Source organism: Stigmatopora nigra, chromosome 6, assembly GCF_051989575.1.
Source record: "Stigmatopora nigra isolate UIUO_SnigA chromosome 6, RoL_Snig_1.1, whole genome shotgun sequence".
Lineage (NCBI taxonomy): Eukaryota > Metazoa > Chordata > Actinopteri > Syngnathiformes > Syngnathidae > Stigmatopora > Stigmatopora nigra.
In genome coordinates, this window is record NC_135513.1 from 7,303,539 (window position 1) to 7,317,702 (window position 14,164).

The 14,164-nt window shown below is 38.6% G+C and overlaps 1 protein-coding gene across 3 annotated transcripts in view; it reads left to right on the forward strand.

The window, feature by feature from the left end:
- Positions 1-14,164, forward strand: part of LOC144198272 (alpha-1,6-mannosylglycoprotein 6-beta-N-acetylglucosaminyltransferase B-like) — an 84,979-nt gene that overhangs the window by 27,136 nt on the left and 43,679 nt on the right. For all 3 annotated transcript variants that reach the window (XM_077719196.1, XM_077719194.1, XM_077719195.1), the window contains 5 exons: positions 2,625-2,734; positions 3,763-3,839; positions 4,825-5,016; positions 6,253-6,417; positions 13,390-13,559. In XM_077719196.1, coding sequence (XP_077575322.1) covers positions 2,625-2,734; positions 3,763-3,839; positions 4,825-5,016; positions 6,253-6,417; positions 13,390-13,559 — 714 coding nt within the window. The remainder of the gene's footprint in view (positions 1-2,624; positions 2,735-3,762; positions 3,840-4,824; positions 5,017-6,252; positions 6,418-13,389; positions 13,560-14,164) is intronic.

The window sequence follows — 14,164 nt, forward strand, 5'->3', positions numbered from 1 at the left end:
ATACTGTCGCACAATTCTGTGCTTGGCAAAGGAATGTTTTAGGCCATTCATTATCCATAAAGCTTTTCCTCACAAGGGTCATAGGGTGTAATGGAGCCTATACCAACCAACTATTGGCAGTAGGCAGGAGAGACACTGAATTGGTTGCCAGGAGACGGGCAAGCACTCATGCTGACACATGCCTAGGGGCAATTTAGCGTGGTCAAGCAACCTGTTTTGGGGGGTTGGGAGAAAACAGGAGTACCTGAAGAAATCCCACACAAGCCCAGGGAGACCAAGCAACTCCACACAGGAAGGTCCAAACCTGAGATTGAACCCTTGTTCTCAGAACTGAGGCCAATGCGCTAACTATTCGTTCACCGGGCCACTTGTATCAGACCATGTTTTGTGTAATTCCATACATTGTTGCAAACTAACACTTGGATAAGCAACAGGAATAAGTGTGAGATGTGAACACCTATCCAGGGCTGTGCAGCAAACTATAGTAACTAGTCAAAATCTGAATTTGCTGCAAATATTGTTAATACAATATTAGTTCTCTTTGTTCTAAAGAATTAAGACTAGCCAATGAGCGGCATCAACCGGTAATTAACTGTATTTGGAAGCAACTGCGGCAAAATCGAGTGCAAATCTTAATCTCAGAGGTATTGTTAATTTTGTTCCAACTAGTTTGCTGTCTTAAGAGGTAAAGCATGATCTCGGCTACAAAGTTCTCTAGAGGCTTTTAGTCTGCTAAATAGGAATCTTCCGTTGGAGCTAGAGAACAGAAGATATTCTCCCATCTCATTAAAGAAAAAAAAGGTCCATTAATTTCTGTCTGTTTGACCAAGGAAATGTTGTCAAACGCCCACCCCAAATGAATAGTATGCTAATAAGAATAAGAAAAGGTTGGGCCTTTAAATGTATTTGTGTATATATATATATATATTTTTTTTTTAAATCACAAAGGTCGCCTGGTGACATGCATGCCTCCACAGCTTGGATTTATTTGAACTTTTTTTCAAACGTCTACTGCCGGCATGGAGTCCAGCACCGTTGCACATCATGCTGCCCACACATGCACTCTCGATCTATTGAATCATTGACTGATTTGTTATCACGCTGCATTTGGGAAGCATGAAATTAATGAGGATTTAAGCCATCTGCTGATTAGACAATGCATAGACACACTATAGAGCCAAAGTGGCTGCGAAAACCAAGTCATTAAAAGGAAGCTAATGGCCACTGCAGCAGAAAGGAGCATGAGCAATAATGAGCACTTCAATTTTGCATTATATTTAACCCTGTAAGGCTAACACTACATACCTTAAATCTACACACAAATTTGTTATTCAACACGTCTTATTTGGTGAATGTGGAGTTCTGACATCCAAAACAGGAACTGGCAGCGTAGGTCCTTTCTATTTCACGCTCCAACCAAGTGTCTAGCAATTTGCATCCTTCGCTACCACTTGTACATCTGTTTGAGATTGTAAAAGTGAGGGGAGGGCAGGAGATAAAGCAACGCAGGGGGATTGAGATAAGATGAAGGTGCAAAAAAAGTATTCGCCGAGGGGAGAGGAAGTGCGTGCGAAAGTCTTACTGAAAATGGAATTGTTCTATTGCATTCAAATCCACTCTGCCTTGACATCAAATCACTATTAGACCCCAAAGAGGGAAAATCAACCAGCTCACATGCACTTAAATGTGGAAAGTGTGCAATTATTGGCGTACTGCAAACAAACTTTGTAATGAGCTTTTCAGCTACAGCACATTAAGTAGCATATAAATGTAAATGTATAATGTGTGCAAATGTCCCTTCTTGTTCTACTGCTGTGCTTGAAGTTGTTTGGGAGCTTATGGCATTTGGAGCCTGTAGTTGAACATGTGTCACTGCTTTCCTCAACATTTTATTTTCATTATTCAGCTGTCACTAATGCATTTTTCGCCAAAAGAGTACATCAGTTGTTATTTCTCTCTTTAAAAGAGTGGAAATCCAGTCAAGCAAATTAAAGATGTTCATACCTTTGCCAACCTGTGGTTTGCTATTATTGATTTCCATGCACAGTACAGTTCACAGCGGCCCAGCAGCTGAGTGGTTAGCACGTCAGCCTCACAGTTCTGGGGTCCCGAGTTCAAATTCAGGTCGCTCCTCCTCTTTGGAGGTTGCATGTTCTCTCGAGCCTGCGTTGGTTTTCTCCAGGTACTCCGGTTTACTCTCACATTCCAAAGACATGCACGGTCGGCTGGTTGGACACTCTGAATTACCCCGTATGAGCGTGAATGGTTGTCCATCTCTTCGTATCCTGCGATTGACTGGCCACAAATTCAGGGTGTCCCCAGCCTGGTGCCCTAAGTCGGCTATAATAACTCAAGTTATAGGCCGTCTTCACTGCAAGTGTTTGTTTTTTGTTTTCGCTGTAGTCAGTGGTGCATAAGTCTCATATCACCCTAACCAAATGCTGGAAGTCATCTTTACATCATTCTGTATTCATTCACGGTAGTGTAAGAGGAAAGGAATATATTTAGTGTATATTATTCCCACAAGAGTGATAAATAAAATGTGCAGTTTGGAAGTCAGGTTTGACAATTTGGCCAATGAAAATGTGAGCTGATGTTTTGTTTTTGTTGTTGTGCATCTACAGGTTTCAACCAGCTAGCTTGATGGATATGATTCAGACAATTGCCCAGAATGTCTCCAACATTGCAGTCAGAGTGGAGCAGATACTGCAAACCAGCATCTTGCAAGGCAAAGGTACTGTCATGATGATGAATTATAGGGGACCTTGACAGACAATTGAAAGACAATTTATAAAAAGTAGTTCATTGTTTGCTGTTTACAAGACCCTATATAGATTTAATTTAATGTCTGAAACAAAGTTCCAAACAAAATTCCATTTGTTTTGCGTTTTCTTTTGGAATCTTAATGGAGGATTTTTAGATGATTATTATTTTATCAAAGCTTGAATGCGTAAAAAGGCTGCATCATTAATTAAATTCACAAATAGAAAGCGTTTTGAATGGTTTTGTATACCCTTATCTTGACTGGGTTTTGTGTACATTTATTTTAGAAAATGGGAAAAAGCCCAGGGGAAGACTTATTTATGCCATCATCTCTGTTTCAATTTGCAAAGGCAATGTAAAGAGGAAAGGATGAATTGAGGAAAAGAGTGGAAGGAATAGAAAACATTCACAGAAAATAAATACATGAACATGTTCCCTTTGCCTTGTATCAGCAGTGGACAGGCATTTAACCACATCTGTGAAGCAATGAATACAGTGTGTGTGGCCACACTGTTTGCATAGCCACAGAATGACTGGCCAGGTTGCAATGAAAGGTCCACTGAGCAGTGAGCACTGCAGTAGCGTCATGTGGACAAGGTGAACCATATGTAGGTTATTGTCACAGTTCATCCACAAGAATCGATCTATGGTGTACTTACCTGGAACCTAATGGCTGTGACTATGTTGTAAAATGTCTGTTAAATGATCTGAAGAGAGTATCAAGTTGATTGAATGCTTTATGGACCATTAATTTTAATCTACCTGTATTAACATTAGAAGCATACGGCTTATGGGTTCATGAAGTCACACATTTCAGATAACTCAATGAACTGGTAAAGGCATGATGTCTTAGGGGTCACACTGGTTCAGACGATTTAGACTTTATTCTGGATTGTAGACCAGAGGGTGGTTAGTTAAAAAAATAATAATAATAAAGATACGAGTGGTGTTTTGTTGGCCACTTTGCTCAGTGCTATTGTTTTTTTGTTTTGTTTTTAGCCATCAGAGATGGTACATCCAGCCAGTGTGAAATCCCCAAGGACCCAAGATACCCAGAGTGTCCTGGTAAAGTAGACGTAAGTTTCTTTTCTTACTTAATTTTGATGGTGACTGTTAATCAAAAGTACTGTCAATTTTTCATCCCTTTTATTTTCCTGGCTGGTATTCTGTTTCACTCTCTTAATAGTATTTGTTTTTAACTCGGGATATACAGTGATTAAAAGGTTTAACTGAGATAATCCATGCATTGTTTATCCGACCTCTGTCTCTGCTGTTCATGGTTGCTGTAATCCACATGCTCCCTCCCTAGTTTTGTACACATCAGTGTTCAGATTAGTTCATATTTATTCAATTTCCAGCAGGTGGGTGAAGCCGAGCAGGCACAATCTGTAATACCAGTCACTTCTGTGTTGTCACAGGCATCATTTAGATCTCCCTGGAACAGTTGACTCAATTCACATGCCTGCTGATATTTTATTCATCTATTTGTTCGCATTTTTGTTGGGTGGATTTTTCAGCCTTGATGCGCTTATAAAATACTATAAAATCATTTTTACAGCTGTGGCATATGGTGGCTTGTCAGCCCATCTCAGACAGATTGTATGTCTTCTTGAGAAAGTAATGAATTAAATACTTTTCAAGAGCATCAAAATAAGTTGTTTTTTTCTGGATAGTTTTACATATGAATTTATTTCATTAATATGCACTTGTAGCCCACTTAAACTTTGAAATTTGTCAGATTAATTTTGCAGTGGACAGTCTGTTCCTCTTAAGTCACATGTGTAACCATATCACCACCACCATAGTTCTTCAAATCTGTGCAGTCTGTGTAGAGCTTTTTTAAGACTCAATATATGATGTACGGTCAAATTATCTTTTTGCCATCAATGGCACACTTATGTTGTGGCATTACAGAAAAATAGAAACAAGCAAAAATGTTGGTATTATACTTCAGATTCTCACTGGAATTGAATTAAATTTGCTATTTTGCTAGAGTTTCTAGTCTCTAGAAATAATTTTAAAATTACATCTATCATAAAGGTTGTGTGCATGTGTTTCAAGTGGATGCGTGCACGGTGGACATCTGACCCTTGCTATGCCTTCTATGGCGTCGATGGTTCCGACTGCTCTTTCCTGGTCTACCTGAGTGAAGTGGAGTGGTTCTGCCCCCCACTCACCTGGAGGAATCACAGCAGACAGCCTAGCCCCCAAACTGTCCAAAATATCCAGCAGCCTAAGGGGACCAAGAGACCCGTGAGTACAAAATATATAAATATATATATAGCGTGCATGTTTTTGGGGTGTAGGAGGAAAATGGGAAATTAATGTTGGCCCGGGTGAACATGCAAACTCCACCACGCGGGTCGGAACCCATTTGGGATTGAGTCTTAGATCTAAAAACTCGGAGGCAGACGTGCTACCCATTCTCCCACCTGGCTGCCTTGCAGTCCACAATCGATCTAAAATAGCTGTACAAACCCTCCAAAATATGTGGTTTATATTAATGGATTACTGTTTGGGTCTCTTCTACAAAGGGACGACTCCAACAAGACCACTAAATTAAACATGTTAACAATGCCTTGTGAAAAGCATTATCTTTGTTATTGTATCTCTGCTGACAGTTCACCACGCTCCCATTTCATTTTATGCAAGAAAGACCATTAGTACTGCTTTGGGTTCTTGAGCAAATGAACCGTGGAGGCCGTTTCAATGTGAATTCCAATTAATTTAGTAAGTAAGGTATGTTGTAAGCAAAGAATAAAAAAGTTTGTTGGGCATGAATAAAGCATATCCCTATTTTAGATGATTGCTTATTTGGAGTTTTTGTGTGTGTGTGTGTGCTCTATTGATAATCTTTCTTGCACCTTTGGCCTAAATGTTGTGCAGAATAATAGCTTTGCCTTGGTGAGACTGATGGCAACTGTAATTCATAACTGATTACAATCTATTTTGAGTAGCCTGTAGTGTTTCATAGATTTCCCCCATACTAATACCCTTGGTATGATCATAATTCCCTAACAAGGCGGCAGAGATTGAAAGTTGAGATGTCATCAATCATGTAACTATAAACAAGAGGAGGGCAAACATTGGGAGACTTTGAGCAGTCTGTCCCCATTACTTCATAGAAGTTCACTTTCATCTGACCCTATTGAAACTGTACTAATTACACATGCCTCATCCATCCATCATCCACTCTTTTTTTACTCATCGCTGACTCAAGGGCCATGTAGTGCTGTTCACTCCAGTTGTTTTGTTTCTTGTGACCATTCCATTCATAAATTAAACTACTTAAAGTGCTGCTATCTCAGCCAATTATGGGAGCCAAACAGGCAGGGGACACCCTGAATTGGTCACTAGCCAATTGCAGGGCACAAGGAGATGGACAACCATTTCTACCGCTTGGGTTCTTTTTTTTTTGCCTTATTTAGAATTTGATTCCCTCTTTATGTTGGCTTCAGTGCATCCACATTTTTTCCATCTTGTTTGCAGGCTGCCTTCCGCACAGATTTGTCTATGTTACTCGACCAGATTGGTGCGGGAAAGGAGTCTTTGAGCTTTATGAAGCGTAGAATCCGTCGTCTCACGTCCCAGTGGGCGACAGCTGCCAATCGCCTTGACGCCAAGCTCCAGTATCGGTGGAGGGACCAGAAGAAGGTAGTGCAAACTGCTACTAAACATCTTTGTGTTGTATTTAAATAATAGTATCCTCTTTTACAAAGTGTAGGGGGTGTAAATATTGAAACAAAACTGACTGATCAAATGTGTCACTTTCATAAAATGTATATTTTAGCTGTCTAGCTGATTTTTGACCTGAGTTTTCATAAGACAGACCAATTTTATTTGACCTTTGAGCAGTAAATAAAAAATATAAGCGCTGGATTGTAGCAGTTAAGGGCAGCAATTTGGCTTAATAGGACTAAGTACTTAAAAAAAAAACTTCCAGTTGTTGTTTACAATGAAAGTCAACGCAAAACAAGATGAATTACATTATACAGTTGCTTTCTACGAATCATCAACAATTTTAATGCTATTAATTAAACAATGCATACCATCATAAATTTAAAAAAAGTTTCTCCATTGCATTGTAACCCTTGAACAATGGTGGAGCTAGGGGATGGCATGAGGACAGTCCCAACCAAACACACATTTAGTATGTGTGTGACCAGGTGTCTTTGCACTGTTGCTCTTCACTGATTGAGTGGTGATGCATCCAGGGTGACCCCTCCTCTCGCATGAGATAAACTGGTAGATGATAGATAGATGCTGTGAACCGGTTATGACCTCCTGAGTTTACCTTCTCACCCAAATTCTGCGCAATGACTTTTTATCTCTGGCTTGTATTTATGGTGCACCAATTCCAAACTCTGCAAGACCATGCAACTGCATAATAAACACTTGCACAAAACAAATACTAAAAAACTGAGAAGTAATGGTCATATTGTAAAGTGGATTGTAAAATGATATGCAGACTAAAATTTAGATTCATTTTCCAAACCACTCATCCTCACAAGGGTCGTGGGGGTGCTAGAGCCCTTTATGTGACTACCCATCCATTTTCAATACTGCTATCATCAGGCAAGTGACTCTTAATATATTTATTCATTCATTTCCAATAAGGTGTATCCTTATCAGGGGGTGCTGGAGCCCTTTCCAGCCAACCCCAGCCGGAAGGCAGACTATACACCAGCGCCCCGCAACCCTTGTGAGGATAAGCACTGAATGGATATATGTATGACTATATAGATATGGATAAATGGAAAAAAACAATTGTTACTATGATCCAATTTGAGCTCTAATATATATCACATGCCAGAACAATATCATAAGAATGTAAAGACAAAAAGCAAAGGCCTGAGAGATAGATGAGCAATGAAACGAAAGGAGGTCACAAACGATGACGACGGTGATGATAATGATGGTGATTATGACGAAAGATGGGAAGCTGTACCGCTGCCAGTGCAGAAAAAAAGAAACGGAGACAGGAACAATGGATGGTCGTAAAGAAGGCACAGTAGAAAACGAATTAAGGACAACTAAATGGAGCAAGTGAAAGGAGAGAGCAGAAGCTTGATGGCTTCTGCATTTGTTAAAAACTATTTAAGCACTGGACCTTGGGCTGTCATTTGAAGGTTGACTTGATCTAAAAGGTCAGTTAAAACAAAATAAGCCCCAAACTTTCTGTAAACACAGCATTTTAAGATGGAATGCCTCACTGCTCTGTAGCTTCATTAGGTTTAAGTCCAGAAAACAAAGATGAATGAACATGCTCCTGTGATAAAGCAGTTCTTAAGCACATTTTGTGTCTATCCAGACCTAATTCTCTTCCTAAACTTAGTTAACAAGTGTAGCCTTACTTGCCTGTCACTGTGATTGATGTTTGCCTTTTTTGCGGTGCATTGTGGTGCATTGTTGCACCCCATCATAGCTGCCTGAAGAGCCTAAACGCCTAACAATGAGTCACCGCTATCTCCCAAGCAGATGTCGTCGTTTTTTGTGCGGGTGAGCCTTGCTGTCGGGGGCGGTTCATCACAGTCATTGCAAGTGGAGGCTTGTGTGAGATTGGGCTGGTGGCAGTGGTTGTTGGTTGAGAGTAGGTTGTATTATGAGGTGTTTTTATTACGCTAAGGTAGATATATATTCTTTTAAATTACTTTTAATCAAGTTCTTTCACTTGAAATCACCCTGGTTGTTCATGGCAAAAGTTTGACTACCAAAGTAAATATAATAACTCATAGAAGACCATATTTTTTTACTGAGAAGTAAGGCAGGAAATGAGTACATGCAATATTCAGTATTTCTGGGAGATTATATATCAAGGATAACGAACTGAGATGCTGGCATGCGGAAAATTATTGTTAATGTGAAGGTCCATCCTCTAAATAAAACTATGAAAAGTGTCTGGGACTGTGTTAGAAAGTATAGAAAAGTAAAGTTAATAAAAGCCAGGGTCAACCTGGAGAATATTATAGAGTGGGCATTTTACATTGCTGTTTCCCTCCATGGTGTCATGAGACCACAGAATTCATTTGAGGCTTAAAGAACTAATACTCGACTGAAAGTAAAGGACCATTTATTGCCCAAGCAGTTGCAGTGTAATCTCTTACTTCTTTTGATTTTCACTTTTTCTTTTATGAAGTGACATTAAAGCATCCTTCCAAGCTTATTATGTTTTATGTATTCAAGAGTCTGCTCTTTGGAGACTTGCCTAACCTCAGGCTGATCTGTTCTAGTACACATTCATCACAGAGCACTTAAAAATCTTAAACAAAAGTAATTTCATTTATTAATTTGAATTTAAGACCTAAAATGTCTAAAAAATGGTCCAAAAATCTTCTGAAAGGTCTAAAATACAATTTTGAAAGGTTGAAGATACCTGTTGCCTGCAATTAATGTGTTTTGCTTAGAATTGTCAAGGCTGCTGGTGTTGCCCTAATTTGTATGGCCACACTTGATATTGAAAGATGGCCAAGACTTATAAAGTAAAAACAAGATTGAAGTAGGCTCCCGTAATGGTGTAGTGCCATTTGACAGTGCCAGCTTGTCTTGCCACCTGTGCAATTCCATCAGACTGTCCTGACCTTCAACCATGTTCCACAAACAAACATTCACAATTATTAATTTAGTACAACAGAGTAGAAGGCTTGTGCAAGGACTTTTTTTTATTAGATTTGGACTCTTATCATGTTCAATTAGATGCACATAATTGAACTTGAAATACTTTCACCCAGACATGCAGTGGGGAAAAAACTGACAGTAAAGTTTTGTTATTTTTGGCCGTGTTGCTACATCGTAAGACATAATGATGTTGATATGTAAAAATAAGCACTTGTGAAACATGAGGCTATTTTTTTTTCAATAGTTAAAAATATCAGTGGGATTTTGTTGTCTCTCCTTTTCTCACTGACTTTTTTTTTTTAAATTTGAAAAAAATAATGGATGTAGAGATTAGCCACAGTAATTTTTCTTCCCCCATATTGAACAAAGGGCATGACAATAAGATGTGCATATGTTAATGTTTTCATTTTAAATCAATATAATGCATACATTTTCTAGTTTGCCATTTCTTAAAATCGACTTCTTCCCTGCAACATTTCGACATTTCTTTCCCACTTTTTTGCCATCCCTCCTCGCCGCGTGGCGTCTCTCCGGCCAAGCGTGAAAAGTAGTACCGCTGTTGCCACGGGTTGTCACTCTTGCCATCTGCCACCATAACTGTAATTAAAATTCACTTATACTTATTTTTTCATGAAGCATGAGCTAATAGAGTCGGGTTATTAAATCTGGCGATTTTTATTTTTTTTGCTACGCCAGCTGGAATCTCGGTGGAGCTTGACTACTGCTGCTTACACCCATGTGCACTATTGTCCAATGCTTCATAAAAATAAGATGTGAGATGACAGTAGTGGGCAGAATTGTGAGGCTTTACATATGTCGTTCACGCTCATTTGTTGGCACCAGTTATTCCATCGAAAAATAAATTCTTTATTTTGTTCAAACACCATCACCAGACTGTAAAAGGATTCCAAAAGCCCCTTGGGGAGAAAAAAAAAACCCAATGCAGCTTATTTTGCCTTGAAAATACTAACATACTACTGGTAATAATCAGGTAAGAAGATTTCATGAACAGTTGTTGTATTTAAATCTCATTTTAGCCCAATATTAAACATGCTTTATGTTTTATTTTAAAGTCCCGATAAAATTAATTCCTTTAAATTGTTTCCAAATAATTATCTATACATGTTTGTAGGTAACTGTTGAAAATATAGAAAGTGCAAAGAACTGTGTAGTACTGTATGAGGGAAATATAGCTCCAATCTAGTAGTATTTTCAATTTATTTTATATTACACCGACAGCTTGAGTGATGTGTTATGAATCATGTGCAGGAAAATATAATTTGGATTCAATTCAATTTCAAAAGGGAATATTATTTTTGAATACAAGAATATTTAGTTAAGTTTCCTCATGCAATAAATTCAACTCAAGAGATTTAGAATATTTGACCTTTACATGAGAAATGGTTGCTCAAAGAAACTAACATGTAAAGAATTTATTAGAACGATGATAACAGAGAAAATAATGTTTAAACAGAAAATCACAAAACTCTTTTGAGCTGCCATTTTGCGACAAATGTGACATCAGTTAAACCCAAGCTCCTTTGTGCTGGAAGTAACTTACGGACTGCCTGCCAGGATATGTCAGAAAGCCACAGAAGGCTCATCACTTTTGGGCTGCGAGGCAAAATAAAATGATATATGTAGTTGCTAACTCGGATAGTTTGAACGATGAGTCTTTCACAAGTTAATGTGTTGGAAAACTATAGCTGCCCAGCTCCAGGCTCACAACTTGAGCCGGGCCTAGAGATAGTGTCTTCATTTGGAGACAAATCGCCATGTCCAAAAAACAAAGACCAAGAAATCAATATTGCGATGAATCGTTCATCATATTTACATACTTATGTTATACACCGTTACATGTCAACAACAAATATTCTTGTCTGTGCACTCTGCACAAGAGGCTACAGACACAGCATGTTGATAAATATAGAACGGAGTTTAAGACTTTCACATTTTGCAAACTTTTGATCTTTATTTTTTCCCCTATTGGGCCAGCAGTGACTGCAGTGTTTAACTCGTCAGCATTTATAATGAAAGTGGCATTTAACTACGGCTCGACCTCCCACAGCATTTATAGGCAAAAATTAATATTAATACCTTACTTTCATTCGCACACACATGTAGGATGTCAAATACCGGTTCTCCTGTTTGTACAGCCAATAACCATGGACGGTGTCATACTGTCGTCACTGCCTTATGCTTTTCTCTATGTACTTTTTTCACATGTAAAAATCTGCATTTTGGGTTTAATTGACATCAGTGCACTAACACCTGACTAAAACCTGTTTAGCATCTAAAAATGTCTGCTCACAGCAACGTTTTGCAAATACCGCATTTAGTGACATTTTTTTCTCAACTATTTAACAAATCTAATATGATGGTTTGTTTGTATCATTCAAATTGTTTAACAACATTTTTTCTGTTGGATTACACTTAATCAAACGATTCCATATTCATTTAAATCCACTAATACTACCGTATATACAATTGTTGATCAGCTGCATGAGATAGGCAGAAGCTTGCATGATAGCATTCAGTTTCTTGTGTTTTTGCACAACAAAACTTCACGAAAATTGGCTTTAAAGGGTCTACTGCAACTGTCAATAATTCAAAGCTGTCGGTGCCACAACATATCATATGATCATAAAAGCAGCCGGACAGCATAGCACAAGGTTGATTTAAGAACCATCAAGAATATGAACAATCCCCTGGGCTGACGCACATTAAGTATACACACTTTCAAGAAATGCATCCTGCGTGCCAGCAAGCTGCGGGCAGTGTTTATGCCGCATTGGCTAATCAGGATTACTTTGTAGAGCAAAGCTAGGACACGGCCCAGTCTAATCCAGTCTTAAATGCAACAAGTTCCTTTGTTCTGTTGGGATGTGATCATTATGTTAAAGAAAGAATATAATTTGATGGAATGGTCAAATGGAGATTGATACATGCATACATTGTGCAGCCTTGCAACTGCACAGATCGGATTTTTCGAATTTAAGTATGTGATGGAGTATTCACTAAACCAAAATTAGTTTTTCCAACTGAATTTCTTATTTCCTAATCCCCTATGTCATTATATTAGCAGCTTAACTTTCAATGAACTGAGTCTGATCATTTATATGAATACTGGAATAATAATTTTCTAAATCATCTTTTCGTTGTGCATTTGGAAATTATGGGTGAAGCTGCAATTGTTAGAATTTGGAATAACAAATGTTGGACTTGAAGCGTGATCGTATCTGCAAAGTAATGTAATTTGCCAAGCAATTGTGTCAATTAAGCTCTGTAATTTCTATGATTTAGTCATTTTTCAGATGTCATAATTCTTACTTTCTTTTCAACAGTCAACTTTTTGTGTTTTGTATGGTCAGATTTTTACTCCAGTTATATTAGTGGGAATCAGAGTCAATCAGGTTTCGACAAGAATATGGCCTTTTTTAATTAGTGCGTTGGTCAAAGCAGTAATTTAATACATTTCCTTAAAAAAGTGGACGTGGAAGCTGATCTACTAATTGAGGGCAACTAACTCCCTAATGTGTGCAACTGCGGTGCAGTTCATTTTCCCAGCTTCAGGACCGATTGTCTGGAATTTGATTTATTTAGTGAAACATAGATTTGAAGCACTTGCACACATCATTAAAATTTGTGGCAGGATAGAGTTCTTTTCTGTAACTTTATCATTTTTTTTTGTCTTCTATTCCTTCTCACTTTTTTTCTAGCTTTTTCCCCCCACGTCCTGCTATCTGATTGGATGAATACATCTAAAAAAAATGTGATAATATGTGTGATCCCTGAGAAAGTTCACAATCTTAGAAACTCACACACGACACACCAGTGCACACAATCCGTTAAGAACATGCAATTTGTGGTCACTAACTGAGTTCTTGCTTTTGATATTACCTCCTATGATTAGATAACTTTATTCATCCCATGTTCGGGAAATTTCATATGACATGACTTAGTCACACAAGGAAGAAACTAATAAGGATGTGTTGCTGTGCTCTCTTGCAGATCCTTATCCACGTGGGGTTCCTAACAGAGGAGTCTGGCGATGTTTTTAGCCCCAAGGTGCTTAAAGGAGGTCCTCTCGGAGAGATGGTCCAGTGGGCCGACATCCTCACCACACTCCATGTTTTGGGACACAACCTCAAGATCTCCATGTCTCTCAAGGAGCTTCAGAGGTACTTTTTCAACATGTTAACTTATTCGTTGCCATTGACTGAGTTGAAATTTATAGCCTCTTAGTTTCCCCTCAAGGCCCAAAATGTAGCACTGTTAATCTATCTGCCCAATTAGCCTTTACGTGTTCAATTGATCACTGGAATGAGAGGCCCGATTATGAAATAACTAAAGTTTCACTTTCTGTCAAAGTGAACATCCAGACGTGTCGTCTAGGGCATTTTGGCCATTCTTTGCCTCATTGCTATTGTTCACATATGTGAAGAATATGCGGATATGACCATTCTCTCTAAACCCCATTTAAATTCCAATTCCTATCGAATCTTCCAAATATTTGACGCCCTCAACTGCCATAGTTGTCAAATGCATTCGAACTGGGGTGGCATAAAAGACAAACAAATGCAAGAGCAAGAATCACGAGTCCCAACTACAGATTCATTTTGGTGGTCAGCCTGGATTTTACTTTGTAGAGCCACTTGACCGGGGCAATTAAAGTGACCAGTCATGACAGCTGTGACTAGCAATACCATTTTGCTCTCTTCCTGTCATCGTCATTGCCTTACAGACTCCACACTTTGTTCTATATTGGCTTTTATCATAGCTATCC